The sequence below is a fragment of the Chiloscyllium plagiosum genome, unplaced genomic scaffold (genome assembly GCF_037043375.1).
Source record: "Chiloscyllium plagiosum isolate Xiang-an unplaced genomic scaffold, Cpla_swu_hap1 HiC_scaffold_16, whole genome shotgun sequence".
Classification (NCBI taxonomy): Eukaryota; Metazoa; Chordata; class Chondrichthyes; order Orectolobiformes; family Hemiscylliidae; genus Chiloscyllium; species Chiloscyllium plagiosum.
In genome coordinates, this window is record NW_028270154.1 from 34,932,803 (window position 1) to 34,959,940 (window position 27,138).

At 38.7% G+C, this 27,138-nt stretch overlaps 1 protein-coding gene across 1 annotated transcript; it reads left to right on the forward strand.

Annotated features, from left to right (window-relative positions):
* The first annotated feature begins 405 nt into the window (after positions 1–405).
* Positions 406–25,466, forward strand: LOC122547110 (ubiquitin-conjugating enzyme E2 A-like). The gene is made up of 6 exons (XM_087995274.1): positions 406–649; positions 4,192–4,272; positions 8,606–8,631; positions 10,193–10,282; positions 14,140–14,228; positions 22,766–25,466. Exons 1-6 carry the CDS (start codon positions 606–608, stop codon positions 22,892–22,894), a joined length of 459 nt encoding a protein of 152 aa, XP_087851400.1. The 5' UTR covers positions 406–605; the 3' UTR covers positions 22,895–25,466.
* Positions 25,467–27,138: the final 1,672 nt, after the last annotated feature.

Consider the following 27,138-nt stretch of genomic DNA (forward strand, 5'->3'; position numbering starts at 1 on the left):
CCCCCATTCCCGACAAAGGTTAAAGTGGGCTGAGCCGCAATACCCCTTTCCTCTTCCCCCTGAGCTGCTTTTGGATTATGATTGGATAAAGTCCGACCTAGGCCAGTTTCGATTGGTGTATTAGACGTGAGCCGTGATTGGCCGTGAGTATTGACATCACGGAAAAGTGATTGGTTGATGATGTCAGTACCGGGCTGGTAATTGGCTGAAGACGTCAGTACCGGGTACATCGCTGGTCGAGGGCGTCAGGGCCGGGGTGATGATTGGCTAATGTGGTCATTGCCGGACGGATGATTGGTTGATGGGACCAGTGACGAGCTGGTGATTGGTTGATGGGTTCAGTGCCGGACTGGTGATTGGTTGGTGTGCGCCGGTGCGGGTGGGGACGGAGGCAGGCTGGCCGGCCGCAGTTTACCGGGAGAGGGCCGTCGGAGGGAGGAGGGCAAAGGCAGAGAGTAGACGGTGCGCCTTCTCTGCTACCGCCAAGTGGAGCTCGCGGTCAAGCCGGGACACGGCCGCGTTTCTTTTGTTGCTGTGAATGTGGGATCGTTGAGGTCGGTCACCGCGAACTGAGTGGCTTTTCCGCGGCTTGATTTGTTGTCGCTATGTCCACCCCGGCGAGGCGGCGGCTGATGAGGGACTTCAAAAGGTGAACACACACACATACAAATATACCAAAAGGATCGGCCCGCGGGTGGGAGTTTGTCAAAGTGTCCAGCTCGTTGTTATTTAATTTGGGGGCTGTGTGTGCTAGGCCCGCCGTATCGACCAGGCCTGTGGTGTGGCCAAGGCTCAGTCAGGTAGCTCCTCTGCAGAGGTCGGTCAAAGTAAATGTTAAACCAGGCCCTCGGGACTGCTTGGGTTTGGAGTGCAGCAACCCTGAGAAGGTGCAGTGTGTCCGTCCGTATGTCTATGGTAGTTTCGAGTGGTAGGGAAATACTGTGTGTGTGTCAATCAGCAAGCAATAACACTGCTGACTTTGTGTCCTGTTTACCCTGCCAATGTAAATCTCCCTCGAACACGAGGATAGGTCAAGCAAGTGCGAGGTTTGTGTATTAATTAATACAATACAGTACTTACTATTGATTTTGCAAATTAGTCCTTAAAATTGGAGCAATATTAGAAGCACTGTTATAGTGCTTGTCACTTGGATGTTATTTTGGGGAAATATATCTTAACACTTTAGTGCTTCATCTACCTCCCACCACCAATGCTTTCCCTTCCCCACACCCCCACCCTCAGGTGAATGACTCTACAGATGCTGTTAAAAATCACACAACACCAGGCTATAGTCCAACAGCTACTTGATGAAGGAGCAGCATTCCAAATAAACGTTTTGGACTATATCTTGGTGTTCTGTGATTTTTAGCTTTGTCCACCCAGTCCAACACCGGCACTTCCACATCATGTCTACAGATGCCACCAACTCTGTTGCATTGTCTAGATTGACATCCCTCATGAATGAGCGCAAACAGTATGTGCTGGCACAGTGCTGCCTTGCACCTTTCAACCAAGGGTCACGAGCAATTCTGTGTTGTGACTTGAGATATCCTGAGATCATTAAGGATGCTATATAAATCCAGGGTTGTTCCAAACCAAATATTCTACCTGAGTAAGTGTAATTACACTCTTTCAGCACATTGCTGATCAGACTGGATAATGTATTCAATGATTCACACCAAAATTGTACTTTGTTAGTCACAGCTTTATAACTTCAATTGTCCACCAACCCAACTATTTATAACCATAAGTGCTTCACCTTGGTATCATTTAATTTGCCCACATTTGGAAATAAAACATTTGAATTGAATTGCTGTTTGTTTTCACAGTTTGTAGACACAGTGCATCCAACAGAGGTATTTAGAAATTGTGAATTGGAGGGTCAAGATGGCTGAAAGTTCTGTCCTGAGTGGAGTAGAGAAGGCGATATACAAGAGAAACCAAATTATGGATGCGAGAGTGAATGTGAAGTCAGGGATTGTTGTAGAGAGTGTAAGATTACTGAGTGGTTTGTAGATGAGTCAGGATGTTAAATTATAACCTCTTGTGTTAGTTTAAGCAGCATGCTAAAGAATTAGAACTAAATTTTTCAGTCCTCTGAGCCTTGGATCATGTTTATCACAAGGATGCCAAAAAAAGTTAAATTGTATTTCACTTTTTGTCTTGGCTGAGGTGCATGTGCAGAAACTGTTCAAAAACTTTCATCTTTTGTGTCTGTCCTGTATTAAAGACATTGTTGAATCTGGAATTACTTTGTATGTTAAAAATGTTGTGTAACATATTTGTGAAAAGTCTTCTCATCAACTTATCCAAGGACTTTTGATGATTCCAAGACATGCATGGAGAATCTTTTTAAGATGCATATTCATTTATGATTAGTGTACACAAAGTATTGAAAGTGTAAGATATTGACAGTGTAATCTATTCTGTCCAGTTTCCAGATCTGCACTTCCATCAGATTTAACTGTCACCAAGATTAAACTTGGTTGACATTTGACATAACCAATTTTTTTTTGCTTGGTACTCTTTTATCAATCATTTTTCAACTGAGTGAAAACTATAAAATTGAACCTATGACCTTCTTTATGGTGCTGTCTTGTCCTTAGTCTACTGATGAGCATGTGTACTGACTTATTAATGGGGGGAAATGTCTGTAAATTAGTTAGCAGTTATTTTTAGAACTATTAAAAATGCCATAATTCAGAGATTAAGTTAAAAATCACACAATACCAGGTTATAATCTAACTGCTTTATTTGAAAGCACTAGCTCTCCACGTGTTGCTCTTTCATCAGGTGGTTGTGGAATATAAGATCGTAAGACACAGAATTTATAGTAAAAGTTTAGAGTGATGCACTCCAAATCATAATTCAGAGAGGTGTGTTAAAGCTACAGCTTGGTAGGTGGTAAGGTGTCGGTTTATGACTAAACAACTCTTTTGACCTTCTGGCCCCTCTTGGTCTCCAGAAGGTTTGGTGAGGAAATATTGAGGAAATAGTTATCACCAAGCAGTCTCTGATAGACAATAGCTCATGCAGACCACATTCTACCCAAACAGCTGCAACATGTCCAAGAAAGAGAATAAATACATGAAGGGTACTGTGTGTCTTCAGCAAAAGTTCTTTTTAGGGTCAGACTTAGGAATGTTATTGGAACAAAGATATATCAGAGTTGGAAGCATTAGAAAATCGAAATGTGAGGTCTTGCATTGCAAGAAGCCCATTGCAGTTTCTGATAGGGTGACAGTGTGGAGGAAAGCTTAACTATCAAACATAATTTGCAAAACATCCACCACACAAATATCTGAATGATGTTTTATGTACTTTTTATATGCAGCATTTTTTCCATCCTAACAAATATGTTGTGAAACTGGATGAAAGCAATTAAGAAATGTGATATTTACAGATAACACCAATTAAGCACATGAGATCAAGCAGCTAAGGTCTTGTCTCTCATTTAAAAAGAGGGTACTATCTCTTAACTCATTTAATCCCATGAGCCACCAAGCTATGCCTCTATTTATACTGTCCATTTTCTAAAAATAGCTTGTTTTAGAATCTATTTTAGAAGTATTATGAACATGGATGTTCCAGTAATTCCTGTCATGATGAGTTGGCTTCCACTTCTCTCTAGGTTTGAGAATTATATTGAAGACTACCTTAACCTTCACCACTTCAGTTAAATGATTTTTAGTTACATGACCAGCTTTTAGCTTTAATGGCGCAATCTGTCAAAATCTAGGATAGTTGTGTGGAATATAAGCAGTATTAGTTGGCTCTCCCTCAGGATTAGGTAGAGCAAGGCATTACTCTAATTTTTGGGGATTTGCTGCTGTTGAGGAATGAAAATATGAATGGCATCCACCCAAGTGGCTGCTTTGAGCATAATTCTTTGGCTGCCAGTAAGATCTGTTTTGCTTTCCCTAATTTGTTAAGAGTATCATATTCAAAATAACAATTATAATCTGAAAATCACAATTAGAGGGTGATTTTTAAATACAATGCTCAATTTGTGTGAAACTCATCTTGAAGTCATGTGCATACCCCCATCCCCTGGGAAATCTGTGTAATATCTTGTAATAGAAGTCCCACTGAGTGGAATTTTTTTTTATTATTCTGATTAACCTTACTACAGGTTATTATTGATGAATCAGAAATGTTAAGTTTGAGTTTTAAAATGTACTGTCTAACTAGGCTACAAGAGGATCCTCCAGCTGGTGTTAGTGGAGCACCTTCTGACAATAATATTATGTCCTGGAATGCAGTTATATTTGGGTGAGTAATGGAATGATGATGGGGATATATGTTGCTTTGGTTTAGTGCTAGTTAAGTGATGTGGCTAAACAAAAACCTCCAGCATTTCTCATATTTAAAGACAGAACATAACTCAAGACCCCACCTATTTTGCTCTTAACTGTTAGAGAGGGACATTGTTCGTTTAAATGCTTTTTGGTAAACATTCATCTTAGTCAATTTACTCACTGACCTCTTTTCACCTATTTTTGTATATTCCCAATTAAAATTTAGCTGATTATTGTCAGGTGGGGGTGCAAAAAGTAAGCCCAACAACAAAATAATTCCTTAATTTAACCATGCAGTTTCTATGTATGTTACAAACCTTGCACAAAACAAGGCAATTCTTGAAGGTTACAACTCTGAATATATAAGAATGAATAATCATGCAGTAGGACACTTCAAGATTTTAAAATCCATCTTGAGGAAGTGTGGTGCAGTGGGTCATTTGTATTTTATTGTACTGCAGATATTGGATTCAAATTTACCTCCTGCTCATGCAATGAGATCTTGCTGTCCTGTAATAAAATGTAGAGCAATCATAGATGACTTTGTAGATGCAAGTCCACAGAACAGAGCTGCTCATAATTTTTTACCAATTTAGCGCTACCACCCAGAGGGATCTGTTAGTTGATCTATGAAATAGATCAACTAACAGATCATACCATGCTAAACTTTAAATACATTAGCATATCTTCTTTCTTAGAAAAAAAATTAGAAAGATAATGAGATTTTAATACATCAATGCCAAAATAAGTTTTGTATTTATACTGAATTCTTTAAGTATAAAAATAAAGAATAGTGAACTTGATAGCTAACACTTTTCATACATGGAAATATGTTCATGTTTTCTTTCTGATTTCATCCTCTGCTATTGCTGATTTTAAGACGGTCCAAAAAGCCATATATCAATTGTAAGCTTGTACAGTGATCTTCCAACTTCCCAGATATGTGCACATCTAACTTGAATACTTTAATTAGTGTGGTTAGTGAAGAAGATTGCCAACCTCAGCTGACATTTTTAATCCCCTCTTTCTAGCTAAAGAGTGCAGATCTCTTGGTACTTGCTTGTCCAAGCAGAATAAATTGTAGTCTATTAGGGATGCAATCCAGGCATGGCTACAGCTCAGATTTTGTTTCCAATGGTGAAAGAACAGTTCATGTCTCTCACAGCTGCCCACAAACCTCATCGGAGATTTCCTCTAAGCTTGTTTATTATCCAAGTGGCTACTCCTACAGGAGATGTGGTGTCTGCGACAAATAGCGCTGAGACTCACTGAAGAATCCTCACAGCATTTTCTTCAAAATTTCAAACACTAAACTACCTCAGGACTGAAACGTGACACTTGTAACATTTGATTTTTCAAGACCTGGAAAGTTTTCCAATACCGATCACAAGTACCCAATTAAATCTCATTCCTCAATGCTGTAGCCAAAATGTTTCCTGCAAATTTTAATATGGAAGTAGAGGGAAAGTTAATTATAAGAAATAGGTGTAGCTGAAGACCGTTCAGACTATCGATCATGCTCCCTCATTTGATAAGATCATGGCAGACCTTGTTGTGGCCTTAACTTCACTTTCCTCCCTCACCCAATTGCCTCAAATCCCTTGTAGATCAAAAGTCTATCTAACTTAGCCCTGAACACGTTATGAATTGTCCCAGCTTCCACGGTTCCCTGGGGATGAGAATTTCAAAGACTCTAAGAAAAAAAAATCCCTTCCATCTCATTGATGATGTTGGGGGGGGGGTCCATTGTTTTTCAACTATGCTTCCAAGCTTTAAAATCTGTGGGCATTTACCCTCTCAAACCCCTTCAAAATGATCTTTTTCAAAGATAAAACTCCCACAACACCAGGTTATAGTCCAACAGGTTTATTTTGTGGCACTAGCTTTCGAAGCACTGATTCTTCAGGTGGCTCGTGAAGAAGCAGCAGTTCGAAAGCTAGTGCCTCCAAATAAACCTTTTGGACTATAATTTGGTGTTGTGATTTTTTTTAACTCTGTTCACCCTAGTCCAACACTGCCTCCTCTAACTCATTTTTCTAAACTGCAATGAATATAAGCTCGTCGTCTTCTGTTGACTTCTCCACCTCCTGATGCTGCCTGGCTTGCTGTGTTCTTCCAGCTTCCTGCCTGTCTACTTTGGATTCCAGCATCTGCAGGGCTTTTTGTCTCTAATGACTAAGCTCAGCTAGCTCAACCTTTCCTCATGATCCAACACTCTCACCCTAAAAATCAGCCCAGTGAACTTTCAGTGGCCTGCTTCCATGCACCCAGACTGACTTTAATTTTGTTCCCTCATGCCAATATCATTTCTTAATACAGCCTTGATATCATCCTGAACCAATACATCAATTCCACCTCCTGCTGCTGCTTGTCTGTGCTTTGGGAATAGTGAGTGCCCTTAGAAATTTCACTGTCCAGTCCTGGTCTCCCTGCAACCGTGTTTCAGTAATCCGCACCAGGTCGTACCCATTGGTATGGAGATAAAAGCAAGGAGAAAAAAACTGTATATGCCTCCAATTGTGGTCATTTTAAGACCTGTTTGGCTGAGCAATTCCTATTTTTATGCTGCATTTGCATTTTTAATTACTTGATATACTTGCATGCTGACCTGTTGTCATTCATGCCCAAGGATACCCTGATCCATGTCTACTGCAGAATTCTACAATCTGTCTCCATTTAAATAATAACCTGTTATGATGTTCTTTCTGCCAAAATGGACAAGTTATACTTTTTCACATCGCACTCCCTCTGGCATTTGTTTTAACCCACTCACTAAACGCATCGATATCTCTTCAACACTTTGTATCGTACTCTCCAATTGCTTTCCTACTTATCTTTGTCCCATCAGCACTCATCTAGATTATAAATGAGTCTCAGTACTGACCCCTGTAACAGGAGTTTAAAGTTTGCCAACCCAAAAATGAACTATTTACACTGACTTTCTGTTAGCCAGTCATTTATCTATGCTGATATTTTATCCACAACACCATGAAATTGAATCCTGTCTGGAAATGTATTATGTGGCATCTTACTGCATTCCATTTAAAAATCCAAATTTACTACATCTGATGGTCCTACTTTATCCGTCCTACTTAGTACATCTTGAAAGAACTCTATTCAATTTGTTAAATCCTGTTTCCTTTTCACAAAATTATGTTGACTCTGCCTGATTGTATTCTGTGCTAAGTGTCCTGCTACTACAGAGGAATCTCGATTATCCAGCATTTGATTATTCGAATATCGGATTATCCGACAAGATTACAAGGTCCTGATGCTTTGCTAAACTGTTATCTGGTTTTTGATTAACCGCGCAAAATACTCCCAGCCTGTGTCCTTTGGATAATCAAGGTTCCTGTGTACATGTTTAATCACATATTCTAACATTTTCACAGTGACAGGTGTAAGACTAACTGGTCTTTGTTTTCCTGCTTTGTGTCCCTCTTGAATAGTAATGTTGCATTTGTAGTTTTCTAATCCATTGTGGTTCTTTTGGGGCCAAGTCTGTTGCCAAGGGTCCCCAATACCACATCCTCTGGGTGAACAGGGTATCCCCTGAGAGCAGCTACTAGATTAACGTATTGAACTCTGTGCACACAATGGAAGTTCAGCACTGAAAACCTTACTGTTACCTTTGTGACAAATTCTAGGCCAATTTCTTTGTTCTTTATTGCAATGCGTGATGTAATTATTCAAAAATTGAGTGCTGTAGTATTTTAAAATTGTACAGATCCAGATTGTTCACAGATTATAGCAGACATTTTAAAAGGTTATTTTCAAAGTTTGCTGATAAATGACTAACATGGTAATTAATCATATTTGAACAGTTAAGGAAAATAGTAGTACAATTACTAAATTGTTCCAATCATCAATAGTGAGAGTTAACTTCTATAAAATTGGAGAATGTCTAAACTAAGGCAAATCTTAGTAAGAATGCAAAAACTGGCCTAGAAAAGAGGAGGAATATTTATAAATCTGTTCCAGTAAAGCTTTAACTATAATCATTCCTAGTAGATACTCCTTGGAGCCAATTCAGAATAGTTGTGGGATACTGATGTGGCCTCTGCTATCTAAGTAAGCTGCAGATGACTTGGTCAGTCTGTCACGGCATGTGGCAGAGCAATCTTAAGTTGCGCAAATTCGTCGTAATTTAAATACTAAATGTTAATGCACTGGTTTTAAAATTTGTATGCAAATTATATATTGGCTGCTTTTATTCTGCTGTTTAAAATGTACATTTATGTTGGTCCCTAATATGTTTCAGTGCTTCTAACGGTTTTTAATTACTTCTTGACTTTATCTGCTTCTAGACCAGAAGGAACACCTTTTGAAGATGGTAAGTTAGCATTGCTGAACGAAACTTACTGAATCGATCTTTTTTGTTAATTTATTTTAGCAAAAAAGTGGGAAAGCAGGACAGAAGATTAATTTGTTCAGTTCTGCATGTTGTTATCTGGTGACTTTTGCTGCTGAAATTGAAAACTAATTGTGTTGACAGTTGCCAGCATGGACTTGGGTCTTGCTGCATATCATATTGGTTCATTTACATGTTGGGTCACTGAAGTGATTTAACACTCTTTAAAAAGATACTTGACTCCTGATGTATAATAAGTAGCCAGAAGAACACAATACCTTGACACAGTATAATGCCCACATTTCTAATGATGCATGGAAGTATAGTGATACTGCTAATTTCTCGAGTAGTAATATCAAAGACCAATGGAATGAAGTTGCCATTGGCATGGCTAATATTTATTGTCCATAGCAGGGGGACTGTTTGTTTTTCTTGAATCATGTCAGTCTGCATGGTGTATGTATATCTACGATTCTATTAGGGAGGCATTCCCACCTTCTGATCCATTGATAATAGAAGGGGCAATATATTTCAACACCAAGTTATTGTGTGTTTTCAAGAGGAAGTTGCAGTTCTGGAATTGCTGTGGACCTGCTATATTTGTTGTTGTATCCAAAGCGTATTGTATACATTTAAGTTGCAGATCTAGGAAGCACTGTTGAAGAAGCTATGTAAATTATACATGCTGTAACTACTATATCACTCATGATGGGAATTAATATTTAAGGTAGTTAGTTAGGCACTGTCAAGCCAGCTGCTTTGACCTGGATAGCCAAAAGGATGGTAATGACGGTTCGGGTCAGGGTCATATTTGGCACTGGTAATCCCATTGCATGGATTTGTATTTGGGAGTGTGTATTTCCAAAAAAAAAGCTTGTCCATCAAACATTACACTACAAGACCCATCATGCAATAATAAGGCAGAGCAGCAAGAATAAAGAGGAACAAATCTGCAATCTGAATCCTGTGGCCTCAAGAGGCATCCTACTCCACAAAAATCTGTCGGTCAAAATCAACCTGTTAAGTTATGTGGAGACCCACAATAGAAATATGTGACCGTGAGTAGATATCATTCCTGAATCAAGGGGCAGGTGAAGACAACAGTCTCAACTTGATGCAGTAATCAGTTATATGTTGTAGGATGTTTTTGCAGGGGAGAGTTGAACATAAAGAAAAATCTTTGAGGAAGTGGGGGAGAAAAATTTAAAGAGAAGCTTTTATGGAGCTTTCAGATTTAATGCTTAGTATGTGTATCACTGTATCTGTTTAGGAATTAATGCTTAATCTAGGTAATACATAGAATTAAGGTACCTATAAAATTCTATAGAAATACCCCATATGTTTTATAGTCAGAAGGAATACTTACCGAGGTTTTGTAATGTATTGCATATTCTAAAACGACTTCTTTCCTTGGGTGAATGTACTGAGGAGATTGAATGGGAGAACGATGGCTCTAATTCATAACTAATATTTCACTTGGCAATTCAGTTTTTTTTGTTGATATACAGGTACAAGCAAGAACCATTTGTTTTTCTGTTTATAGGTACTTTCAAACTGGTCATAGAATTCACAGAGGAATATCCTAATAAACCTCCAACTGTTAGATTTGTATCAAAAATGTTCCATCCAAATGGTAAGTGTTTAAAACTTGTTCTTTAAAATGTAATTGATTCGTAGGGGGATATAGTGTCCTGACACCTTTCTGGTTTCTTGACCATTCCAGTTTGTCATTCTTCAAATGTGAGCCAAGATAATTATCTAATTGAGACTAACTGTGGAAACCACTATAGCAGATCTGAACTTGTAGCTTGAGGCACTTTTCCAAAGAGGATTTTTGCACAATAATTAGGAACAGGAACTTTTCTGTAGTAAGCGCATGAGTACATCGGGTAGAATACACAATAGGGAATGTTGTAAGTGTTTATGGGACCTTGATATTTGTAACCCTTCCTGAATCTGACCCACCTTCAAATGTGGGGATAAAGAAACATTTGTTTTTCTAAAAAAAATCCTTGCAGACTTTGGATAATTGTGCACACCAGGAAGATCAAATCCAAGGGTAGTCTTTTATAGTTCATTACAACAGGATTGTTATGCTACAGAAGGAAGCCATTTGGCCCATCTTGTGTGTACAGGTTCTCCAAATGAAATGTCAATTAGTGTCTTCTTCTTATTGTCTTCAGATAACCCTACGCCTTGGTTCTGTTCAAGTAACCATCCAATTTCCATTTTAATGCCTTTATTGAACTTGCCTCAATCACATTGTCAGGCAATGAATTCCAGACCACAAATATTCACTGAGAGAAAAAGCTTTTCCTTGCATTGCTTTTACTTATTGCCAATTCCTTCAAACCTGTACTCTCTCCTTTATCTTTTCATGAGTTGGAACAGATATTCCCTATCTCTCCTGCTCCTTCGTGATTTATAATAAGTCTGTCAGATCTCTTTTCGGCCTCTTCTCTCCAAGGATAACAGCCCTTATTTCAGCAATCTATCTTCATATTTGAAATTTCTTATCCCTGGAACCATTCTCTTGAATCTTATCTTTTATGCACTCTCTGCAGTACCTCACATTCCTCCTAAAGTGAGGTACTAGAACTAATTGCAGCATTTCAACTAACTACTAGAGTCCCACTGCTCCTACATCTCCATTATTTGTACCCTCTAGTTTACATTGTTTCTCATCTCTGTCTCATAAAGTGAGAAATCTCAGTTTCTTCACATTGAACTTCATCTCTCGTTGACTGCCCATTCCACCAAGCTGTTAAGATCCTTTTTTTCATGTTTTGTGCTCTCCTCACAGTTTATAACATTTTGAAGTTTCATATCATCTGCAGGTTTTGAAATTGTCATGTATGCCAAGGTCTCAAGTCATTAATATGTGCGAGAGAAAAGCAAGGGTCCCAGCACTGACTCCTGGGAAATTCTTCAACAAATATTCCTCCAACTTCTTTCTTCCTTTTTCATTCCATGAGCTATAAAATTTGCAGACAAGTCTGTGTCACGCAATGTCAGATATCTTTTGCAGTCCCATACTCACTACCTCAATAGCATTGCCTTCATCAAGCTTCTTTGTTACCTCATCAAAAAAACTCCCTAAAGAAATCCATACTGGTTTTCATTAATCAGGCCTTAGCTTGTTTCTCAAAGTCTTCGTGGCACTGAACTAAATTGGCTGGCCTCTCATTGCCAGGCTTATCCTTACACCCTTTTTGAATAATGTTAACAAGTCTTCAGTCAAGTGGCATCACCCTAAATCCAAGGAAACCTGGAAAATTATGGCCCAAGCCCCAGCATTTTCCAATCTCCCTTTCCTCAGTATCCTTGTGTGCGCTGGCCCTGGTTCCTTGTCAACTTTAAATACTGACAGGCTATCAATTATTGGCAACCTAATTAATCCCACTACCGCATCCATTTGAAAACTTCTAGTGCCTAAGTTCTCTCTTTCATCAAGACCTAGGTAGCATCTTGATAAAGACGTGCAAAGTATTCATCTAATACCTTAGCTATGCCTCTCCCTCCATATATAAATACATTTTTGGGTCCCTAATTAGCACTATTCCTCCTTTTCTCATTCTTTTACTGTTTCTATCACTACAAATGACATATAGTTTCCCTTTTTTATATTCGCTACTTGTCTCATTTTGTACTCTCTGCATTTCTCTATTTGCTTTCTCACCTCTCTCTAAGCTTTTTATATCTAATCTGGTTCTCAAGTATATTTTCTGTCTGACATGGAGCAAACTTTTTCTTCTTAATCATCATTTAATCTCTTTTATCATCCCTGGAGCTCTGGCTTTGTTTGCCTTATCTTTCACCTTAACTGTGCCTGGGCCATCTCCTCTTTTTAGGTAACCAATTGTTCAATTACTGTTTTTCCTGATTACCCGTAACTCCTACTTATACAGGTTAGATCTGTGTTTATGTTGAAGTTAGCTTTTCTGTTAATTGTTCAGCCTAAACTGTATAATGCAGACACTAATGTACGCTAAATGTTCACCCACTGAAACGTGTTCCACTTGGCCCACATTATGCTCAAGAACCAGGTTTGGCAGTACCACCTTTCCCATTAAACTGTCGTTAAAGTAGCAAAAAGCTATTTGCACCATCCTCTTGCCCCAAAGGAAACTGTTGTTAATTAATTTGTGCATATCCCTTGTGAATTAAAAACATGGTTTTGTGAAGGGTAGGTCATGCCTCTCAAACCTTAGAGTTCTTTGAGAAGGTGACCAAACAGGTGGATGAGGGTAAAATGGTTGATGTGGAGTATATGGATTTCAGTAAGGTGTTTGATAAGGTTCCCCACAGTAGGCTATTGCAGAAAATACGGAGGCATGAGATTGAGGGTGATTTAGTGGTTTGGATCAGAAATTGGCTAGCTGAAAGAAGACAGGGTGGCGGTTGATGGGAAACGTTCACCCTGGAGTTCAGTTACTAGTGGTGTACCGCAAGGATCTGTTTTGGGGCCACTGCTGTTTGTCATTTTTATAAATGACCTGGATGAGGGTGTAGAAGGATGAGTTAGTAAATTTGCAGATGACACTAAGGTTAATGGAGTTGTGGACAGTGCGGAAGGATGTTGCAGGTTACAGAGGGACATAGATAAGCTGCAAAGCTGGATTGAGAGATGATAATGGTGTTTAATGTGGAAAAGTGTGAGGTGATTCACTTTGGAAGGAGTAACAGGAATACAGGGTACTGGGCTAATGGTAAGATTTTTGGAAGTGTGGATGAACAGAGAAAGATGTCTGTCCATGTGCATAGATCCCTGAATGTTGCCACCCAGGTGTGTCAAGTGTCAGAACCATGAGGTCATGCTGCAACTGTACGAAACTCTGGTGCAGCTGCACTTGGGGTATTGCATACAGTTCTGGTCACTGCATTTTAGGAAGGATGTGGAAGCATTGGAAAGGGTACAGAGAAAATTTACTAGGATATTGCCTGGTATGGAGGGAAGCTATTGAGGAAAGGCTGAGGAACTTGAGGATGTTTTCATTAAAAGAAGGTTGAGAGGTGACTTAGAGACATACAAGATGATCAGAGGATTAGTTAGGGTGGACAGTGAGAGCCTTTTTTCCTCTGGTGATGGTCAGTATGGGGTGACATAGCTTTAAATTGAGGGGTGATAGATATAGAACAGATAGTTTCTTGACTCAGTAGTAAGGGCATGGAATGCCCTGCCTGCAACAGTAGTAGACTCGTCTACTTTAAGGGCATTTAAATGGCCATTGGATAAACATATGGATGAAACGGAATAGTGTAGGTTAGATGGGCTTCGGATTGGTTTCACAGGTTGGTGCAGCATTGAGGGCTGGAGGACCTGTACTGCACTGTTATGTTCTTTATCATATCATGTTGGTTATTGTTGCTCCCTGGTCAATACCCATTTTTGTTCAATATATTCTGAAAACAAAGTGGTAACTGTAGTTTCCATATCTTGTTTGCTTTACTATTAGAAACAAAATTTTCTGTAGTGTTTTTTGTTTTCAGTTTATGCAGATGGCAGTATATGTTTAGACATATTGCAGAATCGATGGAGCCCAACCTATGATGTTTCATCAATTTTAACGTCTATTCAGGTAATTTTTCTCTCATTATGTTATCTGATCTATCCAACCTATGAAACTGAATTTTTGAAGTCACTTGCAGTTGTGTTCATAGTTAATTTGGTTCTTTCTCTACAATCTGCAAATTGATAGTTTGTCTGCACATCAAATGGTTTTAACTTGTTCTATACGTGGGAATGATCTCAAAACTGATCTTCCTGGAACACTAGTGTTTATTTTCTTCCTGCTGATAACCATCCTTGAGCCACTAATTTGCTTTCTATCCTTTTTATCATTTACTGTCCACAATATCTCAGCTAATTTATTAACAGGCCTCTAGGGCAGCTTGTTACAAAATACCTTTTAACAATCCTAAATATCTAACACTCATTATATTCTCTTCATCAATATGTTATGTTATTCATTGAAAGAACATTGTGTAAGGTGCGATTATCTTTTATAAATCATAGCTGGAAGCTTCTAAAGGGAGAATAGCTTTCCAAGTCAATACTTCGCTGTGTACTTTAATCTTTGAGTTGTATCCACTGCTAATATCAGAGTGGCTAATATGTGGTTACCAGATTTATCCTTTTCTCCCTCTTGATCAGAGGTGCTAAACTCGCAACCTTCATGTCCAAGTGAAGTTAGTTAGAATTAAGTTGTTCACTCTTATCATGTTATATCCTTTCATTCCACTATCTTTTTTTTCATAAAAACAGAACCCCAGGTACTCATTGATGTTAATTTGTGCTAAAATTTCAATGGCCCCTACCCTTTCTTTAATTGGTTTTGCTCCAAACTTGTTTAACCTTTTTGTTTGCTTTGATTTTTTTGTTTATATCTCTATACATTTTTACTTCTATTGTTATACTGTGCTTGATTTTTCCTTTCGGTCTTAGATTTATTCAATTTTTTTTATTCTCATCTCCAAAATTCCAATTGTTGAACTTTATTTCTGATCGAGGAATGCTACTTTGTATGGTGGTTTTCCATTATCAGTGCAGATTTTTAATTTATTATCCAGTTTTTGACTCCCTAATCCTCTAAATGGGCAGCTGTTCTCCAAACCTGTCTGGCACCTTAACTTGAGTCGTAGAAGGGGATACCAGTAGTAGTGATCATGAAATATGAAATGATTTAAACAAATCTGTTTGTCTTGTGTCCTTGGGAGAAGTGAAATCTGGCTGCCTTTCTTAGTCTGCCCTACATATTACTTAATATCCTCAAGCAGCTCTTTAAGCGGCTTTTTGACCTGCAAAGTGAATTAAACCACTACAGAAGAGTTGTAAAGCAATAAAATAGATGGATTATCTGACATTTACGTATGCATTGAAATGAGAAAAGCACACCCATCCCAGTCAATCCTTATTCATTAGCATGTGAGCACCTATGTCTGAATTGGAAGGAGTAGATGTGGTTATATGTGCAGAATAATGTTTTCAAGCAGTATCCCTGTCTCCTTTATCACCATCCCTGGATATGCCCTTTAGTTGACAAGGCATTAGAGCCACCAGGTCGTAACAATGATTTGGAGTCAGGAGGGAATGACTATGGTAACTTTCAACATTGATCTGAGATCCAATAAAATCTCATGGCACCAAGGGTCAGGGAAAATCTTGCAGGTTGGCATCTTATCTTGCCTCAACTGACAAATCCTTGCTCCTTCAAGTTGAACACTACTTGGAAGTAGCAAGATAATAGATATGCTGCAGCTGGGAAACTTCAGTTTTCGTCACCAACAGTGGATCAGTGGCACTAAACTGGTAAAGTCCTGAAAAGCAATCTACCAGAATGGGCTTGTGGTAGTTGGTGACAGAGCTAACATGGGAAAACTCTTTTTGGTCTTATTCTCACCAAACAGACTATTGCTGATCCATTTATCCTTTCCAGTATGAGTAAAAGTGATCACTGTAGAATCTTTATGGCGTAGAAGTCCTGTCTTCACAAAAAATCCCTACTCTCGACTCAAGACTTCCCTAAGTGGAGGACAGGTCTCCAATGGGGTTGTGAGCTGAAACTTTGGCATCAGGAGCTCTGAGGCAGTAATTATTGTCATGGAGCTCTCACTAGGTTATAACAGCTGCATTTCTACTTGAGCAAACTGGTTTCTCACAGGACCTTCCTACCTCTCAATTCTCATCGAGGGTGTCCAAATGTTTACTGGCCTCTAATTGGGATCACAATGGGCAAAAGGTTGTGAAGTGCTATTCTACAGAACAGCTAGGGATGGGCAATAACTGTTGTCTAGCCTGTGACACTCAAATCCCATGAAGAAATTTAACAAGCATTGTCTGTTGTGCGATATTATGTTATCACTGTGTTGAATAAGAAAGGTTAAGAACAGATGTAGCTCAAAAAGGTGCATCACTGAGGCACTGTGAGCCACCGCAATCTAGAAATTTAATTGTCCAACACATCCCTCGCTACACCATTACCATCAAGCTGGGCAATTGACCCTGGTTCCATGAGGAATCTGGGAGACCATGCCAGGAACAACAGCAAACATACATAAAATGAGGAGTCAACATGGGGAAATGCAGAACTGAACACATGCTAAACACCAGAGGCTGCATGCTTTAGTCAGAACTAAGCAGTCCAGTAACCAACAAATCAAATCAATGGTCTGCAATCCTCCTATATCTTATTGTGAATGGTGAGCAATTAAACAGCAATGAAAAAGGGGAAAAGCATTCTGTGAATATCCCCATCTTTGATGGTAGAGCCCAGCATAGGTCCTGACCTGTGATCCTGCTAATTTTATTTTCTTTTGCACAGACTTCTGAGGTCTTTGTGTGGCAATGACTTCAGGAATTGGAAGTCTTCACGCAGCTGAAAGGGAATGTTGCTTCTGACTTCAGTACACCCAAGCAGGGAAACTATCCACCTGCTGTAGTCATATCTAGAACAAATGAAAATAGTTGTGATTTTCAGCAGCCAATTAAAATGCCAAAGCACTATTGCAGGAGTTGATCAGGGAAATAACCTATACTCCATAGTCTTCTGCTTTGTTAATAACTTCCCCATTATAAGGTTAAAAGTGGGGATCATTCAGGAAAATAATATACCATGGCAGGGGGCCATTCAGCCCATTTAATGCTATAGCTCTTTTGATGAACTGTCCAGTTAATTCCAGTCCCCTGCATTTTTTCTATTAAGTATTTATCCCATTCCACTTTGAAGGTCTCTCTCTTTAATCTCTTTTCAACACCCTATTAAGCACTGTATTTCAAATCCTAATTATCCTTATCCTTACCTTTTCTTTCACTTAAATCTGTAACCTCCGTTAGTGATCCTTCAGCCACTGAAAGGTTTATCCAAACGTTTCATGATTTTGAGAATTGCTACCAATTCTGCATTTAGTCTTCTATACTCTTAAAGACACAATATGTGCTTCTACAGTCTATCTATAGAAGTGTAATCCGTTATCCTTGGATAATTGAATGGCTAAATGTTTCCAGTGGTTTGTACCTCTACAGATTTTATAAAAGGCAGTATTGTATGCTATACTTCTATTTCATTGGCAAGCATGACTTCTTAATTCAAGTTTTCTGCAATCTTAACTGAACTTATTGGTCATCATTAGAAGTTATTTTATTTAGTGCAAACGTAGTTACAGAGCCGAGCGATAGTCTTGTCAATGCCTGGGTGGGGTTCTTTAAGCCTACATTCAATTTTGGTTGGTGGACCTTGCTCAGCAATAAGAGTCTTGTTTGCACTTGCACCTTGGATGTTCTTGGCAACCCCATTGTTGGTGACTTTGCAGAGGCCAATTCGCAAATGGTTTAAAATGGACCATTGTTTCAATGGGCAATCAAAGCAGGTGGATGAACAATAGGGTTTATAATGCAAGATTTATTTCTTCTGGAATTTTTATTTGCTGTGTTTATTCTCCTGTTTTAGGTCCTCAATTACTTGCATGTAGATTTAATTGTGGACTCCATGTGCTGACACTCAAAACAATTCTTAAAAAAGTGATTAAAAAGCTTAAATTAAAAGAATTGCAAAAGTATAAATGTTTATAAAAAAGTGTTAAATGTATTTGTTTTTATTGCACATGTGATTTGGTATGAGGGAACATATGCTGCTAGTGGGTTAAGAGGGTCAATAAAAAATAGCAGGCTTAGTTTGGAGTGAATTGCCTTGTGCCTGATGAACTTGGAGCAGTTTTTGTGTGACAAAAGCAAAGTTTTGCAGATGCTGTGAATACTCATGCAGATCAGACAACATCTGTGGAGACAGAAAAGAGCGTTAGTGCTTTAGTCTGCTTTTCACCAGAGCCACGAGCAGAGGGAGAAGAGGCAGAAAGGACCAGGCAGATGATTGAGATGAGAGTACGTAAAGGGGCAGGGTGCACACAATGACACTGTGTGGTGAACGTGGGTGAGGGGCAGGTATGTAGCTGGGTGGGGATACAGGGCAGCGAACATGCGATGGATATGGGTTTTCATCACTGGATGACAGATGAGGATGAAAGAGGTCTTAATGTAGTGGAGATGGTGGAGAGATACGAGAGGGGAGAAGAGGATGGTTAATTTAGGCAGCCTTAGTGAATTTCTGCAGTGCATCTTGTAGATGGAACACATGACCACAGTATCTATGATGGAAGCAATGAATATTTCTTGGTGTGTGCCAGTCAAGCGAGTTGTTTTATTTTTGATGGTGTCAAGCCTCTTGAGTGTTGGTAACTCTACACACCCACACTCCTGACTTCAATTGCAGACAGGCTTTGGGGCGTCAAGAGGTTGGTTACTTGTCGCAATATTACTAGACAAGCTATTTGACCCAAAATGTATATACTCCGTTCCCTTCATGGTCAATGGTGGGGAATTCAGAAATGTTAATGCCATTGCATGTCCTGTTGTGATATTAGTTTCTCTTGTTGACAATGGTCAATGCTTGGCACTTCCGTAGAGTGAACGTTACTTGCCACTTGTCAGCCCAAGTTGGGATTAATGGGAGTGACCTCATGTGTGGAGTGAGTGGGTTAGCAGTAGAGAAACTTTGGTTCCATTGGAGTTGTAGTGAAGTAAAGTGAAGGAATGAATTGGGAGTTGGGTAGGGCAGTTTGGAGTGGTGAAGAATAAGTTGGGTATCTTGACGAGTTGTGTGCTTTACTGACCTATACCACTGATTGTATCAAGCTGCCAACAATTTTGAGAGAATTGTTAGAACTTTTGATCTTGTAGTGAGAATTTGCTTTTCCTTCAAGTTATGCATTTTCCTGACTTGTACACCATGCTGTATTTGAACATGGATGTATCCAGTATCTGAGAAATGGTGAATGGTACTGTGTGTTATGCAAACATCAGCAAGTGTCCTCACTTTGGGCACTGGGGGAGGTGGGACCTGCACAAACTGGCCAGGTTACACCTGGGCAGGACCAGGACTGATGTCCTTGGAGGGGTGGGGGAAGAAGGGGAGGAATACTTGGTAGAGTAGTCGGGGAGGGTTTAAACTAGTGTGGTAAGGGAGCGTGAACCAGAGGAGTAGGATTGTAGATGCAGAAATTGAGGGAGATGTATAAACAAAGACAAACATTACTAAGAACAAAAACAGGCAGGGAAATGCTGCTGCAAAGAGCAGGAGAGTTTGTCTGAAATGCACATGTTTCAATGCAAGAAGTGTAATAGGCAAGGTAGATGAGCTTAGAGCTTTGGTTAGTACTTGGAACTATGCCATTATTGCAATTACAGAAGCTTGGCTGAAAGAGGGGCAGGAGTGGCAGCTGAATGTCCCAAGATTTGGACATTTACAGCTGTGATAGATGGGGAAGTAAAAGGGGTGGGGGAATTGCATTACAGGTAGAGGAGTATCTCTCAGCTGTACTGAGGGAGGAAACATCAGGACTCATGTAGGGAGGTAAATGGGTAGAACAGGGTAGAACTCAGGAACAGGAAAGATGAAATCACAATGCTGGAGGTATACTACAGGCCTGTCAACAGCAAGTAGTAGATAGAGAACAGAATATGTAGACACATTTTGGAAAGATATAAAAACAGCAGGTTGCTCTTGGAGGTGATTTTAACTTCCCCTATATTGACTGGGACTCACTATGTGCTCGGGGCTTGGATGGGGCAGAATTTATAAGGACCATTCAGCTATGATTCTTGACACAATATGTAAACAGTCCAACCAAGGAAAGGGTTGTACTGGACCTAGTTTGAGAAATGAACCTGGCCAGGTGAGTGAAGTTTCAGTGGAGGAGCATTTTGGGAACAGTGACCATAATACTGTGAGTTTTAAGTTACTCAAAGATAGGGATAACAGCATTCCTCAGGTGAAGATGTTAAATTGGGGGAAGGCAAACTCCAACAATATAGATAGGAACTGGAGAATTTTTATTGGAGGTGGCTATTTGAATGTAAATCAGATATGTGTGGAATGAGCTGCCAGAGGATGTGGTGGAGGCTGGTACAATTGCAACATTTAAAAAGCATTTGGGTGGGTATATGAATAGGATGGGTTTGGAGGGATATGGGCTGGGTGCTGGCAGGTGGGACTAAATTGGGTTGGGATATCTCGTCGGCATGGACAGTTTGGACCGAAGGGTCTGTTTCCATGCTGTACATCACTAATCCACCATTATTGTGCCTGTTGCAGTTAGTCACTTTGAAGTGGAGTGTTGCTAAGAATTTGGAGCTGGGAGGTGAGTTGGTCAGAGAGCCTGTAATGATGCATACTGTTGTGTTGAGTACAGAGTAGGCAGATTGGTGCCATTGTGGATCAGAGTATGCAGTTAAGTACGCAGTGACAAAACTGGAGGTCTTTGATGTTTTGGCCTGTGAACCTCATGATGAACTGGCCAATTTACCGAGGAGGTTGTAGCAGGTTTTAATGTTCTGCAGTCCTGATGAAATACTGTTGGCACAAGGAACGTTAAGAGTGATGCCTAGATTAAACAGGGTGGGGATTATGCTTATTACTAATAACGTATATTTGGAGAATGCTGCAATAATCTTGACTAGTTGGGTATTATCATAGTTTGGAGTTTCTGTCACTCAATTTATCTTTGCAACATGTATTGGGTTTGGTAAGGATCTGTTTATTCTATCACTTACAGTCAAGTGATTGGAGTGTGAATGTTTCTATGGTTACAGCTTACCCAGACTGATGCCTTATGGTAAAATCAGTTTTTAGTTTGGTGTTCATTTATCATCCCAGAATAAATGTTGACAGGCTTTTTTATGGCTATGTGGTACTGATTATGAATCATATCAAAATACCATCATATATGTTGAAAGATTAAATAATCACATGACTTTTTTTTAAAAGAAGTAAAAACAAGTTGTGACTGATCTAAACAAACATCTTAGCAAGAAAAAGGAATGATAAAAATCTGAATATGATCTAATTGGTTAGAAGAGAGGACCCTCCCATTCAGTCTAAACTAGTTAACTTAATTTCTCCCTGTCCCACCTACCAACCCTCCAAGTGTTTTAGAGATGAGAATTTGTAGCAGGTTTAGCCTAGTTCTTTGTACACCACTCAAAAAGTGCAGTAGAGATTGTTGGTCAGTGTTTAGCATTAATAGCTTGTTAAAGCTGACCTGTTTAAACTAAATTAGTTAGTTCATGCTATATTTCATCTGATGGCATTCAACATTTTGATACTCTGTTTCAAGTGAAGGAAAAGCACATTTGATTCTAATTCTACCTGTTCTAACAAATTTTAAAATTATTTATGTACATACATTTTAGGGAGGCAGTGGCATTGTGATAATGTCATTGGACTGGTAAACCAGAACCCTGAGCCAGTGTTTTGTGGTCATAGGTTCAAATCCGACCGTGTCAGATGTTGAAATCTGAATTAACAGCAAGTCATTGGTGGCCATGTAAATTCTGGTGACTTTTTTTTTTTGAAATCCCATCTACGTCTCTAATGTCCATTGGAAATCTTCCTGGTTTGACCTGCATATGATTCCAGACCCAATATAGTTGCTATTTGGGCAGTGAAAATGAGAAATAAAATCTTGCCTGTCCAGAGATGCCTACATCCAAAGAACAAGTTAATAAAAAGTTTAAAAAAAAATGCTACCTCCAATAAGGCCAGTAAAGTGAGCTAATGTAACCCAAATTCATGTATCTTATTATGACTTATTTGAATTTGGCATCTGATTCTGTGAAAGTAAATAGAAATGATTATTTCTAATACCTGACACTGACATTCTCACCTCTTAGTAAAAATTAACTCCCCAATTCATTTGCCAATTATGTTGCTGTGTCTAAAGTTTCTCACATGATTAATTCTCACCTCAACTTTGTCTGAGAATTGATGTTAAATGGTAGTTGCACAGTGGGTGTGAACAAGAATCTCCTCTGGTGGTGTCAAGAATCTGATAGCAACTGGGTCCAAATTGTTATTGGCAGTTTGGAGGGGGGAAACAAACAAGTGCCCACTGCTTCACCTGCAGTGTGGTACAGTGCTTTTAACTGGTCAGAGTGGCAGGAGACTTACTTAGTTTTGTTTACTATTAGAAAAGCTTAGACAATCAAAATGAGTGGTTTGGTGTGAAATGTCCAAATTTAACCCTAATCTTTTTTCCTTTTTCTTTCTTTACTCCTCTTCTCTAGTCCCTACTTGATGAACCAAATCCAAACAGTCCAGCAAATAGCCAGGCTGCACAGCTTTACCAAGAAAACAAACGTGAATATGAGAAGAGGGTATCTGCTATTGTAGAGCAAAGCTGGAGTGACTGCTAACCTATAGCGACAAGAATCCTCTGCCAACTGCCCTTGCATTATCCTACCTGAGTAAATGCAAACAAAGTGTCGTAAGACTGGCAAAGAAGTCTGCATACCTTCTTTGTTGACATTCTTAAGGAATTTTAGCCCTTTATCGTTTGTGCTGTTAGAGGGTTCTTTTGTTGCATGATGTGAATTTCTAAGCAGTATTTGATAAACTCGTACACTCGATGATCTCTTCCCTTGTTTTGGCATCACCACTGACCCATCTTTACATCAACTAATGTATTAGCACCTTATTGACATGAGTGAGTGTGAATTCTTGAATTGTGAACAACAAAGTCTGATCTGCATCAGAGCAACTTCTAATTTTGGGATCCATTAAACAAAATTTCTAGTTTTATTTTTTACAAATGTCCTGAAAATTAGCTGTAACACCTAAAGTACATTGAGGTGGAAGACAATTAAATGTAATTTGCTCAGCAACAGTGAACAACCTGTTGTGGCATTCTCTTAATAGAGCTTTCACTCTAGATTGGTTATGAGCTGATACTGTCTTTTCATACAGTTTTGCAATACAACTAAAATAGATCCAATAGAAGAATACATTTCCACATTACCTTGCAGTTTATTTTGAGGGTTGTTGTAAGGAATGCATCTATTTTATCACATGGGAAAGCTATACCATCTGCCAGATCTGATTGGTGCAACATGACTGGAAGCATCTGTTTACAACAAGCACTTTGTATGTAGATAAATCAGAGAAAGCTTAAGTGTGTAAACCAGGCATGAGGCAGGCTTCTATTATTTGGCTGCCCACAAATCTGTAATTGCTGGTGCTTCTATTATTTGGACACGCACAGAACTACAAGTTGTTGTTTGTGCCTGCTATGATTGATGGCTCTCTGCATTTTGAAAAATCTCTCATTTGTAACTGTTCTGTAAAACATGTCCATTTCTGTGAATCAATTACAATATATTTGGGGAAGTACTTCAAATCTTCTTTCATACAGACAAATCTATTTAGCCAAAAAGAATCTCTTCCCTTAACAAATTATTGACTGTCTCACTCGCAAGGCATTTGAGAGGTGAGATCCAGTAGTTGCTGTTAAAGCAAGTGAATATTTTTTGTGCAAGCTTGGATAAGCAGAACGTATGTGATCTGATTGAAAATATTCACAGCCAAATCTAATCTTCTCTAATTCCCATTCTGTTGCATTTTAATTTAAAGACTTTATTTTTAATAAATTGATATTAGGCATCTCATTCTACAAAAAGCAGAAAAATTCAAGTTGTTTTTGAAAAGAACAATTATCATAAATTACTATTCGTTTGGCGTCCTCTTGATAATGTCATGATCTGACTAAGGGAGAAAACATTCTAGCTCGTTCCTGTGCCTGAACAAAAACAATTCTGTGCTTGGCAATCTTGTGTATGTATAAAGTGGTGAGTTTCATTTTTAGATGCTTTGTTTAAGCTTATTAAACAACCTAGAATAGCAAAAAAAATCCCACAAACTTCTAACTTTGAATGAAATGCCTTCTAAAGAGGAAACGCAGCTTTGTTTTGCGAATTTTGAGAGATAGCTGAGTCAATTAACTTCTGAATGTCTTCATAAATACCTCGTGTCATGGTGAAACAGTCTTTCCCCACAAGAAAGGATGCTTCCCTGACAGGTGGCCACATTTCAAGGAAAGCCAGCTACCAAATCTCTCTCTTTCCCAGATGATTGCGAAACTCCATCGCTATTGGGGTAGATGCTTAGCAAGAAAACACCCAGAAATTTGTTTATGTTCCAGCAGATAATACTTGCAGCCTTTACCACTGTTCAGGATAACTGTGGTATGTTTCATAGCCCAAACGACGATCAATCCCTTTGTGGAGCTTTGATTTCGTAACGCACGTGTGTGTGGAAAAAATTTTATTTTTTTTCTTTTGCAGTAATTGATTGTAATTGCCCGTTGTTTCTATTGGGATGTTGTCACGTTTTTCAAATGTTTAGATTTTCTGCTGTGGTTTATGAAAATTAATTACTTCTGTTCATGGTGTAAAAAGGACTTATTTTATTCCTTCTTTTGTAAAGGTTTTTTTTCAAAACTTAGCCCCCTTTTAAGATTATCAAACATTTTTGTACCCTATTCTCTAGTACTTTTTTTTTATATAAGGAAGTCAGTGAGAGAAGTGTATTTATGATACTGTTCCAATAATTACAAAGTAGTACTTGGTTGCCATTTATTTTGCTGAAGAAAAATTATTAATTCACTTAGTGTAACAAATGTTTTGTACAGAAAGTGATTCATGATATTAACTATGTAATGATGTTTGCTGAGGTCGTTTCCCCCTCTCTTTTCTTTTCTCCTCCTTTTTCCCTCCATGTTTTTACTCTTCCTCTTGGAGGCTTGGAAGATAATTGAGCAACTGATGGGTCTTGTGTTTCACTTTTATAGGTAACACTGGCGAGAATGTTCTTAACCCTCTGTGCTCTGCAGTTTCATGATGCTTGTATGCTGTACAATATGTATTGATGCAAACACCTTTTTTCAGAATTTTTTTTAAATAAAACAACTTTGAGAGTATAAATGCTTTAAAATATATAGTGAGGAACTTTTGTATTTGCTGTTCACTATCAAAGACTACAGAAGGCAATTTTTCTATTTTGATTCATCCATCTAATGAGAGTCTCGCATCAACCTTGGGTGGCATCCAACTGGTTCTTCAGTGATTTAGTCCACTGCTTCTGTATCTGGTCATTACTCTACACATTGATCACCACTAATAATTTTATCCTTCTGTTGTTTGAACATCTGAATGCAAATTCTACTCAAACAAGTAAATTCTGAGGTAAGCTTTTTCTAAATCCAAACATCTTTGACACAGGTTTGTCTGTTAAATGCCTTGTTTTCAAGATGAAATACGCAAGTTTCTCCATTCTTTTCTCAGAAGAATGGGGATAACTGTAGGATTCTGTATTTGAATGCCTTTCTTGTTTCTTAGTACAAGACGACAATATAATATTTAAAGTACAGTCTAATATTAATCTCAAAGTTGATTGTTTCCTACTTTGATTTGTGTTTCCTTGTTTATGCTATGTAATATGACCTCTTGTTCACTTCAGACTCATAGAATCATTATAGCAAGTCTGTAGTCATTTATTGCATTATGTCTGTACCAGCTGTCTTATGGGCCTTCTCCCTGTATCCTTCCAAATCTTTTCAGGTAACTATCCAATTATGTCTGAAAGCCATGATTGAATCTGCCGTCGCCATTTTCTCAACATTGGCTAGATAAATTTAATGTTGTGTTCCTGGATGTCTTAACTAGTTCAAAGTCCATCTTGGAGTAGCCTCACTTTCTATATAGCTAACTTATTATGATCCCAGCTTATGTGAATGAGTTATTTTTCAAAAATTAATTTTGACTTGATTGAGCAAGTGAAGAAGTTAAGTAGATTGTGTTGAATTGTGGTTTTTGTAAGGAAGAAAACTATATTGCCCAGGGCAACATTTATGGAATCATTGCTCGTTTATGGCTGAGGTTAAATTAAATTTAGGCTGACGGAAGTAGAAATGCGTTTGAAGTGGTCATAGATTTACTCAAAGATTTTGCCATGCTTTAAGTGGTTAAAGTTCATTACAAAGTGTGTAAAAGTCTATGGATATGTGCAATATGTTTCTTTAGCTTCTGTAGTTGGTTTTATAATCTTGTACTATTTCAATTTTCTCAGATGTACAGTTGTGAAATTTGGTATACGACAGTTAATCACTAGGCAGTCACACTACGTACTCTAAGGATTTTCATGTATCTATTTACTGGTGCTGCCTTATTTTGGTCATGTTGCGGCTGTACAGGACATTGGTTAGGCCACTGTTGAAATATTGCGTGCAATTCTGGTCTCATTCCTATCGGAAAGATGTTGTGAAACTTGAAAGAGTTCAGAAAAGATTTACAAGGATGTTGCCAAGGTTGGAGGATTTGAGCTATAGGCAGAGGCTGAACAGGCTGGTGCTGTTTTCCCTGAGCGTCGGAGGCTGAGGGTTGACCTTATAGAGGTTTACAAAATTGAGGGCATGGATAGGATAAATAGGCAAAGACTTTTCCCTGGGGTCGGGGAATCCAGAACTAGAGGGCATAGGTTTAGAGTGAGAGGGGAAAGATATAAAAGAGACCTAAGGGGAAACTTTTTCAGATAGAGGGTGGTGCGTGTATGGAATGAGCTGTCAGAGGAAGAGGTGGAGGCTGGTACAATTGCAACATCTAAAAGG